General features: G+C 40.7%; 1 protein-coding gene across 3 annotated transcripts in view; it reads right to left on the bottom strand.

Moving 5' to 3' along the window:
• IRAK3 (interleukin 1 receptor associated kinase 3) overlaps nt 1–13,512 on the bottom strand; it is a 64,754-nt gene that overhangs the window by 27,949 nt on the left and 23,293 nt on the right. For all 3 annotated transcript variants that reach the window (XR_003970450.1, XM_030323151.1, XM_030323150.1), the window contains exons 5-8: nt 12,508–12,659; nt 8,622–8,686; nt 2,214–2,328; nt 1,280–1,398 (exon numbers count right to left, since the gene is read on the bottom strand). Coding sequence is in view for 2 of the 3 variants with exons in the window: in XM_030323151.1 (XP_030179011.1) it covers nt 1,280–1,398; nt 2,214–2,328; nt 8,622–8,686; nt 12,508–12,659 (451 nt within the window). In the remaining variant the exon portion in view is untranslated. The remainder of the gene's footprint in view (nt 1–1,279; nt 1,399–2,213; nt 2,329–8,621; nt 8,687–12,507; nt 12,660–13,512) is intronic.

The raw sequence follows: 13,512 nt of genomic DNA, 5'->3' as shown, positions 1-13,512 counted from the left end.
ATCAGAAGCTTTTTCAAGATACCAGGAGATGGTTCAGAAAAGGCAGCAGCCTTTTAAATTCAGTCATCCCTGCTACTCAACAAAGGTGTATTTACCCACTGTTGAACAGATTCAAGATGAAGGGCACACAGGAAAAATTCACCAGGGGGATTTTGTTACAGCGTACCTACTCTCTGAAAGATTCTTTAGGTCTACTGAAGAAAAAGAAAGACGGAAGATGCTGCCTCTCATTTTCTCCTGTCTCAAAAATGCACACCGGAGTTACTGCTTGGCTTGTCACTGATGTAAAGCTAGGAGGCTGCAGGCTGCTTGCTAGAATCAGCAAGACACTGGGGACTCGGGGACAAAGAATTTTAATCACCGTCTACTGTCTACTGCGGTTATCTTGCGGGGAATCTCCGTACAGGTCACTTAACCTTTCCTTAAACTTCACTCGAGAAGAAAAAAGTGAGATTAATACAGGTTTGCCTCAAAGTTTAGTGTCAACTACGCAAAACTGTCTACCCTACGTTGTTCGTTAGTAATTCCCAAAGATAATATAAACTCTCCCTTTGGCAATATAAATGTAGCTTCTTAAATTGGGTAGACACATTCTCATTAATAAAAAATAAATAAATAAAATCACTAGAAGGTACACCTGAAACGAATTGGATATTGTATGTCAGTTATACTGCACTAAAAAGGTAAGATTTGGGGGGCACCAGGTGGCTCGGTTGGTTAAGTGTCTGACTCTCGATTTTGGCTCAGGTCATGATTTCATGGTTCGTGAGTTCAAGCCCTGCCTCGGGCTCTGCGCTAGCATTGCAGAGTCTGCTTGGGAATTTCTCTCTCTCTCCTTCTCTTTCTGCCCTTCCCTTGCTCTCTCTCTCTCAAAATAAAAATAATAAAATTATATTTTAAAAAGTAAGATTTTTAAATACTTAGATGAGCACTCTTTTTTTAATTTTTTTTTTTACACTTATTTATTTTTGATAGAGACAGAGCACAAGTGGGGCAGGAGCAAAGAGAAGGAGACACAGAGTCAGAAGCAGGCTCCAGGCTCTGAGCTGTCAGCACAGAGCCGACTCGGGGCTCAAACCCACAAACCGCGAGATCATGACCCGAGCCGAAGTCGGACGCTTAACGGACTGAGCCACCCAGGCGCCCCAGGTGAGCACTCTTAAACCTTAAACACATGTACATATCAGGGAAATTGCAGGCAGAAAAGAGTGTGAGGCATGACTCCCCTGTGATGCTGAAAGGGGCTGTCAGGTGCAAGCCAAGCTCTGAGACAACTTACCTTGATACACTGCCACAGATGACCGAGCACGGCTCCGTGTTGTGCAAATACTGAATGGCTCTGGAGGTTCCTATTAAAACACTGATCCGAATGTGCCAAGACAGTGGGGCTGTGTTACCCTAAAAAGACAACGGTAGTTGGTCTAGGAGCAAAACACACGGGTGCGCATTACATAGAAGTATGCCAGAAGAGAGAGGCAGATGGTGAGGCGGGGTAAGGTGGGTGAATGAACCTTTTGGTTTCCCATAACCTATTTGTGATTCAAGATGGGTTTTCCTCTACCAGTGATTCTCGTCCTCTTTACAGCTTTCCATTGGTAATGGAAATACCCAATAATTTGAACCTTAGCTTAGTCAAAATATGGTTAGGAAGGTAACTATGTTTGTAAGTTCATTAAATAAGATTTTAAAAGTATTTGTGGCATAATAGTGTGGGTAACGGAAAACAATCTGTTTTTATTCTGACCCTAACTGAAACGTCACCTGTTCAGAATGACTTGTTAAACTTATCTTTCACAAATACGGGGAATCAAGGCATTAATTCAACCTTCTTCTCTTTAAGGAGTCTGCATTGCCTTTATGCCTACCCTATGTATTGAATGGTATTTTGTGTAAAGTTATGCAAATAAAAATTATGTAAGAAACAAGAGTAGTTAATGTAAACTCATTGAAGATATGGAATCAATAAGAAGTAAGGATCCAGCAAATCTTTTGGCCACCATGTTGCACAACACACAATAACTCAGGTATTTATGCAGTTGTTTTTAAGAGTAAAATATTAATTCATGGAATAGTCCTCTACTTCCTTGGGAAACCCATTGTTGGCTATCCCCTCCTGTGAACACATGTTGGCTCCTGGATCTCAGGAGATTTCAGCAGCTCCCTCAGGGTTTCAGGGGGTCAGAGAGTTGGGGAGAGCAATAGGTCCGACTTACTACACACTGCAATCTGTCAAAAAGTGATCCATTTCTCATATATGGATAAACAAGGCAGAACTTCTCACTCTCTGTAAAATACGCAGTCAACTCCAGTATGTTTGGATGATGGAACCTTGAAACAAAAGATTTTTAAATCCGTCAAATTGTTCATTCAAATAGGAAATGAACAGTGCTATGGTTTGGGGGTGATAAGGTGGGAATGGGGAATAGGTCTAAAGCAAAATATAAATTTGGCCAAGGGAAAAGTAATCTCACTGGACACATGACATGACACAGATCTGTTTTCCAAATTGGTCTAAAGAGTTCTGACAAATACTAGCCATTCTCTGATTGGTTGTGATCATGCAACTATAAATAAAATATCCAACTATAAGAGAAAATTTAAGAAAGTGATGATTTCTTAAGATTTGGAAGTCTTGGGAACTTTACAAGAAATAGACAATACTCTCTAATATAATAAACTATGTTTATCAATATGAAAGCCGATATAACTTATTTATTAAATAAAGATAATACAACTGAAACTATTCATTTCATTGCTTGAAGTATACTGTCTAAATCACCAAAATAGAAGAGTACAGGAGACTATTTTTCATTCATTTAGTTCGTTCATTTAGTGAGTATTACTATGTCAGATTCTGTGCTAGGCACCAGTCACACGACTAGAGATGACATCCAGGATCTTCATAAAGCTTTATAGTTACCTAAAATCCATGTGGTTAGTAAAGTCTGATGTTGAAGAACATATCACTGATTTTTATTGTATGCATGTATTTATTTATTATTGAAGATTTCTTAAAATGTTTATCCATTTTGAGAGAGAGAGTGTGCACACATGAGTGGAGGAGGGGCAGAGAGAGAGGGAGGGAGTGTCCCAAGCAGGCTCTGCACTGTCAGCACAGAGCCCACCATGTGGCTCCACCCCACTTACCTTGAGATCATGAATGACCTGAGCCGCAATCAAGAGTCAGACGCCCAACAGATTGAGCCATCCAGGAGCCCCTAACGATTTTATTTTTAAGTAATCTCTACATCAAACGTGGGGCTTGAACTCACAATCCCAAGACCAAGAGTCACACGCTCCACCAACTGGGCCAGCCAGGTGCCCCAAATATATCACTGATTTTTAAATGACAGAGTTCTGGGGTGCCTGGGTGGCTCTGTTGTTTAAGCATCCGACTTCATTTCGGGTCATGGGTTCGAGCCCCATGTCAGGCTCTGTGCTGACAGCTCAGAGCCTGGAGCCTGCTTCAGATTCTGTGTCTTCCTGTCTCTCGGCTCTTCCCCCACTTGCACTCTGTCTCTCTCTCTCTCTCAACTATAAACATTAAAAAAAAGATTTTAAATGACAGAGTTCTATGTCAGTGTAGCCTACATTTTCAGCCTCTTTTCCTTTAAAACCCTGTTTCTTGAATGCCTGTATCATCACTGTGAAAACCAATGGAACTCAGGTAACAAACATGAAACATAAAATGTGAAATTCACCTGTGATCTCAGTTCAATTATTTATTGACTACCTACTATGTTCTAGGCATGCTTGGGGATATTAAAATAAGGTTTTTTTTTTGTAAGATTCTATTTACAAAGGCCTCTTATTTAGTTTCTTCAATAGCAAAACCTTCCTATAAAACACACACACACACACACACACACACACACACACACACGGCTTCAGATTTCTTTTATTCCTCCTATCATAAAGAAGGAAGTTTTGTGTGTATGTGTGTGTACAAGATCCCTACCCCTATTACAATTCGGACCATATCTATAAAATGCAACACAATGGACTGAAAAGGAACGGAGCTGGTGTATTTGGCTGCCTAAAAAACTCATCTATACCACTACCTGGTAACCTTAAAATAATTTAAAGAGATAAAAAATCTTTTGGAAAGCAGCTAGCAGACCTTGTACAGACACAGTCATGGCCCTGGTTCTCTGCTCTCTCGCTCACAGGGCAGAAATGACCATTTGCTTATTATTAGATATTGCCAATCTAGCAGTAAAATGGACACTGTATAAGTTTGTGAGGTATGGAACATGGCACAGCCATAAACACTGCTGGTTTTACATCTATAGACCCTTCTCATCCACCTTTCGCTACAAATTTTTAAGTCAGTGGGATTTTAGATTATATAGGTCTGAAGGTCAGCAGATACAATACCTTTTTTTAAATGTTTATGTATTGGGGGGGGGGGGACACACACACAGAATCTGAAACAAACTCTAGGCTCTGAGCTGTCAGCACAGACCCAACACGGGACTCAAACTCGGGACCAGTGAGATCATGACCTGAGCCAAAGTCAGATGCTTAACCAACTGAGCCACCCAGGTGCCCCTGATACAACACCTTGAAAATCAATTCAATCAGCATTTGTGAGTGTCAGATAAACACAATGTGAGGCACCACCATGTGGTAGACTGGACAGACTTGAATGACAGACAAACCTGGGTTTGAATCTCTGGTCTTCTTTTTATCAGCTGTGTGAACTTGGGCAAGTCATTTAATCTCTGTGAGACTCTTTCTTTGCTATGGTCTGAATTGTGTCTCTCCCTCCACTCGCTACCCCCTGACCCAGTTCACCTGTTAAAGCCCTAACTTCCAATGTAAAGGTGCTTGGAGATGAGGCTTGTGGGAGGTAGTCGGGGTTAGGGTTGGATCCCTCATGATGGGATGATGGGATGAGTGCCCTTATTAGAAGAAACACTGGAGAGTCAGCTCCCTCCCTCTCCACCATGTCAGGACAGAATTAGAAGGCAGTTGTCTACATGCAAGGAAGAGCGCCCTCATCAAGAACCAAATCTGCCTTGATCTTGGATTTCTCAGCCTCCAGAACTGTGAGAAATAAATTTCTTTTGTGTAAGTCACCCTGTCTCTTTTGTGACAGAAGCCCCAGCAGACTAATATTCTTCAACTCTACACAATAATTAAAATGTCACTTCCCAAGGTCCTCATGAAAATTAAACGAAAAGTTAACTGTTTAGCCAGGTGTTAGGTCCTGAAAAATTGTTAGATCCCTTCCCTCCTCTTGGGAAAGGAGGGAAAAAAGGAATCAGAAGCCACGTCCCAAGGACTTCACAATTCTGTTTAAGGGACAGGGGTTACACACTTCCTTACTATTGAACTTAAAAACCTCACCCTCAGGTCTCAGCCTAGATGTTACTTTTTCCGAGAAGGCTATACTGCTGCCCCCCCTCCCCCCGCCCTGGGCAACCATTTTCTGCACCCTCAGTGCTCTGTACTTGCCCATCCTACCACTTAGCTTACTGAAATTGCCTGTTTACTTATGTGCGTCCCTCCTAATCCCACTTCAGCCAGCATGTTCTGAGAGGAGAGGGCTACCTCTGATTTCTTCATTAATAAATATCTGAGAAGGAGGAGATTGAAAACGATTTAGGAAATGAGTTGGGCCTTCTCCAAAAGGTAGGATCTACCTCAGTTTCCCCATCTGTACGATGGGGATAATGGCAGTATTTACCTCACAGGATTGTTGTGAGGACTGCAGAATTAATACGTGTAGTGTATTTGGTATTAAGCCTAAAACTAAATAAGTATTAGCAGTATAAATAATAAAAATATCACACCAAGAATATTCAACATCATGGAGCTGTTGATTCTCTTAAAAGTCATATATAAACACCTCACCAGAATAAATCCAAATGGCTAAGAGATATAAATGTAAAAAATGAAATCATAAAAGTACTTGGCAAAACCATGGTAGAATTATTTGATAACCTTTCACTGCGGAAGGTCTTAGAAACTGTGATATAAAACCCAGAATCCATAAAAGAAAGAACAGATTAAATTCAACTACATTAAAACCATTTCCACATAGCAAAGACTAGAATAGGCAAAGACAAATGTCAATCTGGTAAAAAATTTGTATTTCATAACATAAGACTAAGGCTAATTTTCTCTAATATATAAAATGCTTCTACAAGTCATTAAGAAAAATAACAGCCTAACTTTTAAAACAATGGGCAAAGAATAGCATCAGGTATTTCACAGAAAAGGAAATATGTCTCTTAACATGTGAAAAGATTCACTCATAATAAAAAAAAAAAGAAATTTAAAGCACATTAAGAAACCATATTCACCTAGCACATTGGCAAAAATTAAAAGTTAAGAATAAACGGTTTGTAGGGCGCCTGGGTGGCTCAGCGAGTTGAGTGTCCAACTTAGGCTCAGATCATGATCTTGCGGTTTGCGGGTTTGAGCCTCACATCGGGCTGTCTGCAGTCAGTGCAGGGCCTGCTTCAGACCCTGTGTCTCCTTCTCTCTCTGCCCCTTCCCCACTCACCCTCTCTCTCAAAAATTAACATTAAAAAAAATACTATGTTGGCAAAAATATGGTGAATGAGGCACTCATATATGCCTAGTGTAGGTATAAATTTTTATAACTTCTTTTGTAGGACAATTTGGTATTATGTAATGTGTGTAACCATTTGACCCTGTAATTTTATTTATGGGAACTTAGATCTACTCAAACAGTTACAAAATAACATATATACAAGCTTTTCTGGGGCGCCTGGCTGGCTTAGTCAGTAGAACATGTGACTCTTGATCTTGGAGTCTGATGCCCCACATTGGGTGTGGAGCCTTAAAAAATAAATTAAATATTTAAAAAATAAATTAAAAAAAATAAGCTTTTCATGTTGCAGCATTCTTTTCTTTTTTTTTAATGTTTATTTATTTTTGAGAGAAGACAGAGACAGAGACAGAGCGCTAGCAGGGGAGGGGCAGAGAGAGAGGGAGACACAGAATTTGAAGCAGGCTCCACGCTCTGAGCGGTTAGCACAGAGCCTGACGTGGGGCTCGAACTCATGAACCGTGAGATCGTGACCTGAGCCGAAGTCAGATACTTAATTAACTGACTGAGCCACCCAGGCGCCCCTGCAGCATTATTTTCTAACATTAAAAGATTAGAAAAAAATCTAAAACTCCGTTAATATAAGAATGGTTATTCAAATTACAGTACAGGAACACAACGGAATACTAAAACAAGCAACGTGAACAGTATATTCATGCTACCTCTGATGGGAAAATAAGAAAACAAAATACAGGGGCACCTGGGCAACTCAGTCAGTTAAATGTCCGAGTCTTGATTTTGGCTCAGGTCATATCTCACGGTTTGAGCCTTGCACTGGGCTCTGTACTGACAGTGCAGAGCCTTCTTGGAATTCTCTCTCTCCCTCTCTCTCTCTGCCCCTCCCCTGCTCCTGCACACGCACATGCATGTGCTCCCACGCTCGCTCTCTCTCAAAAGAAATAAACTTCAAAAAAAAAAAGAGAGAGAGAGAAAAAAAATACATACATACTTACTTGATGTAAATGCATATAAACCTTTTTCCAGGAAGAGGATCTTAAGCTTCCATCAGATTTTCAAAAACCCATTAACTCCCAAACAGATTTCTAACCACCGCTCTTGAGTTAGAAGTTTCTCGTGCACTGTATTATGTTGCCATATTTTAGATCTCTGGGAAGATCTACAAAAAACTGATGACTGCTGCCTTGGGGACATTCAGCTGGATGGTTAAAGACAATAGTGGAAAACTCCTTTTCTTGGTTTACCCTTTGGCACTTTTGGAATTCTGAAAGATTTCAATTTGTTACTTGTTCATTACAAATAAATACAGCTTACATGTAGAAATCTACGATTACAATGCTGGCTTTAGTTTCTTGTTGACTAAATGGTATGTGTTAAGTTTTTCTGATTAGAACTCTAATGTTTTGATTGCTGGCCCAGGGTACAAAAGCAGGATTTAGCACAATGACTCCTCTTCTACCACCATTTCACATATTGGTTTAGAAAACATCTGAAAAGAACATTTCTTTTCACAAAGGGTGCCGAGTGAAGTCTGTAGGGTTAAGGACCTCCGATGAGCCGGCTGGACAGCCGCACAGCTGCAGTTATGAATATATATGAAAATGAAGTCATTTTAGCTTGTCTCTGAGGACTCCTGGGCTCATGGATGAAATCCCAGAAAACAATATGCACATCAAAAGCACTTGATTTCTCTGTCTAAACGCTCTTCCCGAAGACGGTTATACTGACAAAAGTTTCTTGACTAAAGTGTCTCTAAGGAAGGGGGGAATGGTAGAATAGACACAATTCTAACGTTCGAGGAGTTATTTTACATTCAGCCATGTTAGTCACACATGATTTAATCCACTTCCTTGTGACAGTTCCTTGTTAAAATACGTTCAAGTGAATTATGTGAATGGTCTATTTTAAAATGTGTTCTGAAGAATATACTAAAGCAGATGTCAAAAATTTACCCAAAGTCCTAATATCCATCCCACCTTTATTACATGCCCACCATGCCAAGCACTGTGTTATAGAATCAAAGATGCACAAAGATGAAAGCCAGGCACAGAGGCAGAAATTCCAGACCAAATATACTCACAGTAGTAAAACTTCAAGCTCAGATAAAAACTGCTTCCATTGTTTCTTACATAGCATTTTTTTCTCCTAAATATCATGGAGAAAAATAAGAAAACAAAATTAAGGAAAGGATCTCTGTTTCTGGGATTTGTAAACCAGGGTCTACAGTCTTCCTGAAACCAGCTGACCTTTTTGATGTAAATGCATATAATTCTTTTACCGGGGAGAGGATCCTTAGGTTTCATCAGATTTTCAAAAACCCATTAACTCCCAAACAGATTTCTAACCACTGCTCTTGAGTTAGAAGTTTTTCGTGCACTGTATTATGTTGCCATATCTTATATTCGAACCCTTTTACCATATTTTGTACACATTTACATACATTTAAAAATATTATATGTATTCAAAGAAAATCCCATGACAGAAATCCCCTACTTGGTCTCACAAAGGATCCAGTTTGTGATAGCTGTATTCTGGTTAGAAGGGGATTTCACCAATTCGGTATTTATGATTTGGGTCATTTGGATATGTTGATTCAGGTTTACCTTTGTATTAATGTTGAAATGGTGGACTTACTAAGAAATTGAAAAACGTAACTCCTTACTTCAAAGAATCTTCAGAAGCTAGCCCAGTGCCTGACACAGGAATATTTATTGAATACATTAATGAATTCAGTAATATTGTATGAGCACCTACTCTGTCCCTGGTATTGTTCGTGATGGCTTTAGTTTATAAACCTTATGTCGCTGCGCGTCTCTGCATCTCAAGATCCTAACTTCCACCACGAAAGAGTTAAGTACATTGTTAGGCTCCATCAGCTGTAAGTTTCTATCATTTGTAAATTGCAAGACAGGGCAGGGTTTTTAGAGCTCTGTTCTCAGGAAGAAAGGGAGAGAAATCCAACAGGAATTCTGGAAGCTATTTTCCAAGTTAATCCAGGAAGTCAGAAACAATAAACGAGGCTAACAAATCATTTTCGCGGACCACTTTATGAGAATTTACATTTTAAAATACCATTGTCCTGGGAGCCAGGTGGATTTGGTCTCAGTCTTATTTCTAACACGCAATATTTGTGACTTTTTGTCACTTAACCTCCCTGAGATCGCTGTTTTCTTAATCTGAAAAATAAAGGGGTTAGTTTTTGTGTTCATGCTAACCTAGCTTAACTCTCAAAGTTTGGGTCTGTGCACAAGGAACATCAGCTTCACAGGGAGCTGGTAAGAAATGCTGACTCTCAGGTCCCTGCCCAGGTGTGCTGAACCAGAATCTGTATTGTAAGGTCTCCAGGCGATCTGGTCGCACCCATCTAAGGCATCGTGTACACTTTCCCACTTCAGTCCCTCCAGGAAAGGTTACTGAAGTTAATGTTCCAATTTTACAAAACCACATTTCTGTAGAAACAAATGCTCTATGGCTAAGGCTTCATTAAATTTCCCATCTTTCCCCGGTGTGTGTGTGTGTGTGTGTGCACGCACACACACACACACACAGGCACACACTTAGGACTTTGTATGGTGTCTAGGCCTTTGGTAACTTTGTTACTTCCTGTCCTTTTACTCCTAGAGATCAGCAACTAAATTCACGAAAACGACATACACACATGCTTCATTCAATTCACCTAACGAACATTTACTGAGCAACTTCCATGGGCCAGGCTCTGTAATAAGGCTCCGAGATTCAAAGATAAATAAGATCTTTAAAAACCATCATCTAGTCCATTGGGAGAGGTGCGTGAAGAAACCAGTATTAGGAGGTATTGCTATGGTGCTGTGGCTGCACGTTGGAGGGTCACCAAAACTATACCAGAAGGGTTGGAGGCAATCAAGGAAATGATCATTGTCCCTAGGACAGGAGGGAAAGGAGATCTAAAGGCAATGACATTCCATTCTGAAGCCAGACTCCTGGAATAAAAAATAAATAAATAAATAAAAAATCCCAAACCTCCCAAAACCTTCCAAAAACCTCACAAAAACTCCCAGTGTGAGTTGGTGGCAGCCATGGAGAGAAGAGGAAAGTAGAGAGAGGGCTGGAACCTTTTGGGGAGGTGGCCGTGGGGCTCAACCCCAAGAGAACATACAAATGGGACTGGGACACACTGGCCCTAGGAAACAGGCTTCAGTTAGGCCACCTCTAGATAACCACATTCTCTTTGTTGAATGGTGTTTCATTTCTTTATTAGACCGTTTGTCTCCTCAGGAATCTTGAGACGTCCGTATAAAATCAGTGGGTATAGAATGCTATGTAAGGACTGGAGAAATCAGGTTAATAATTAAAGAAAAAAAGGGCCCCATAATCTAAGCTGCAGAGGAGGAATCGCCCGAGATCCATCCTCTCCCCCATTTGCCCAGCCCTATCTCACCGATCGTGAGATTTGGTCCATTTCACCTCCTGGCTTAGACATACTTTCTCCTTGCCTCTGCCCTAGCTCAGAGCGGGGCTTCTCAACGCTGGCTACACATCTGAACCACGTGGGGAGCTTTGAAAAAATACGGATGCCTGCCACCACTATGCTGACCTAACCTGATGCTGAGGGATCATTTCAAAAAAGCTCCTGAGGTGACTCTAATGTTAGGCTTGAGGACATGGGTTTAAGTCCCATCCATCTCTTCACTACCCATCTAAAACCCCCTCTATCCACCTCCAGCCTAGTCCTTGCCATCTCTGCTCCAATGCTTCTGCGGACTTCCAGCCCATCACCTAACCTGTGCTCAGAGTTATATCTCAAAAACACAAACCTAATCCTTTCACTCTCCCACTTAAAACCCGCCCACCGACTTGAGCCATCTTTCCCGTGTCATCTGCCATTACCTTCCCACCCCCCACTCTACGTTCCCTCCACCCAGTGATCTGTTATTAGTAAGGCATATGTTTGCACACACGCACCTCCAGGCTGTTACACCTGCTATTTCTTCCACCCAGAAAGCACTTCCCATGCCTCGCTCCCCGCCAAAATTCTACTGGGCTTTCAAAATCCAGCTGAGAGGTCACTTCCTTTCGTTCGCTTTTCCCATTTGTCTATTGCAGAAATGTTTATCAAGTACTTCCTCTGTGCCAGGCTCTCTTCTGGGTGCTGGATCTGCCCCTGCCCTGGCTGTCTTTTCTGTGCTGCCATGACCTCCTTGTGCAAATCCGGGCTCAACTACTTCTCACGCTGTAGCTTAATCTTTGCTTTCTTTACCTGACCGTTTGCCCCACAGGACTGAGCTCCCGGAGGATGGAATGATGCCTTATTCATCCTTGCCCAGCACCCATTTCACAGAGAGAGTTGAATGAATGTTTATTGACTGCTGACTAACGATGAAGAACAGCAGAGCAGTTCTTCTGGGTGTATGTGTGCATACCTGTCTCTTCCTGACTCCTGGGTGTGATACCCCAACACCCTTTCTGCCTTACTGGCTGCAGTCACTCAGCTTTCTCCTAAACTCCAACTCTGATCATTGCCTCGCTCCTTCTATTTGAAGCCTCCCCTTTCCCACCCTCTTGAACTGTGATAAATGATAATTTATAAAGTAGCACCGAAGACCAATCTGGGGCTTAGCCTGTGAAGCTGCCTGGAGGAGACACGGCCCATCCTAAAAACAAGACCAAAAACAAAACAAAACAACACAAGAAAACTGGAGCAGACCAGCACAGGCAAAGTGCCAAGCTCCTACACAGCTCTTCAGAAAAGCCTTTCTCCTTCGACACATCTGGGGATGGGAAGAATTTCACTTCCACATTCCTGCAAGTCAGGCATTCATTTCATGGTCTTTTCTCCAGTCACCTGAGGTCATATATCTTATTTCCATTTATTAAATTTTATTTTCGAGTATATCTCCTTTCAATGTTGATGAAAAATGACACATTCTAGCATGAAATATGAGCAAATAAATGGAACTGATATCCTGTGATAGTAATTCTTTCCATACCTGTTTAAATAATTTAATGGCATATGTTCGGTTTTGGATCTCCGCTCTGTATACCTCAAAAATCTCCCCTTCTCCAATTAGGAAGTCTTTGTGGAAATTTTTGGTTCCCTCTCTGATGTTTTGAAAGCTGACGGAGGATTTCAACAATATTCCTTAGGACAGAAAGTAGGGAGAAGATAAGTTACTTTTTCTTTTCTTTCTTTCTTTTTTTTTTTTTTAAAGAATCAACATCACCATTAAAAAGAACCATAAGTTCCATATTAGAAATACTTCAGAGCCCAGCAGAGAGCCAGGAGCAGAAGGCCCAGGAACCAAAACTGAAGCCCATCTCTGCACATTTACTTGGGTCTGGCTCCCACCATTCCACAGAACAAATGCCTTTTTAGATATCTGAATGATAGTACTGTGATTCTATCACCCTTCCAAAGAGGTCAGCCAAAGAACTCAGTTGAGGAAAGTTTTCCAGGACTCCACTTCTTTGTCATTAGATCAATGGGTTGTTTTTGACTCACTATGAACCTAAAATCATTCAAAATAAAAAAAAAAAAAAAAACCTATAGAAGTAGAAACTTTGTTATGACTAAACAATATTCTCCAAGTATGACTGATTGATAGAATCATTTTTCATGAGCCAAATCCTCTAAATTTCTAACTTACTTCCTCAGAGTAAATTAGGAAGATGCTTCAGCTTTTTAAAAAATCATCTAAAGCAGAGATTGGGAGAAAACATTTAGAAGGTAATCAAATACATATCCAAGGGGAAAAGCTTAACTAAATCCTTCAGAGCCCAATTTTGGCTATATTTCCACATTTGCTGTTTGATTTACATCTTATTGTTAAATCTTAAAGGACCAAAATTTTATCCAACTTCTCTAATTCTCTTTTGAACCAAGGAAGGTACAGATCTGGTGGTAAAGATGAGGCAAAGCAGCCTTAACTAGCCATTAACGTTGATCAGAATGATTCCCAGGTAGAATTAAATTATTCTCCCTGCTAATAAAGTAA

Source organism: Lynx canadensis, chromosome B4, assembly GCF_007474595.2.
Source record: "Lynx canadensis isolate LIC74 chromosome B4, mLynCan4.pri.v2, whole genome shotgun sequence".
Taxonomy (NCBI): domain Eukaryota; kingdom Metazoa; phylum Chordata; class Mammalia; order Carnivora; family Felidae; genus Lynx; species Lynx canadensis.
Note: the sequence above shows the minus strand (reverse complement) of the source record. Positions and strands in the feature narration are given on the sequence as shown.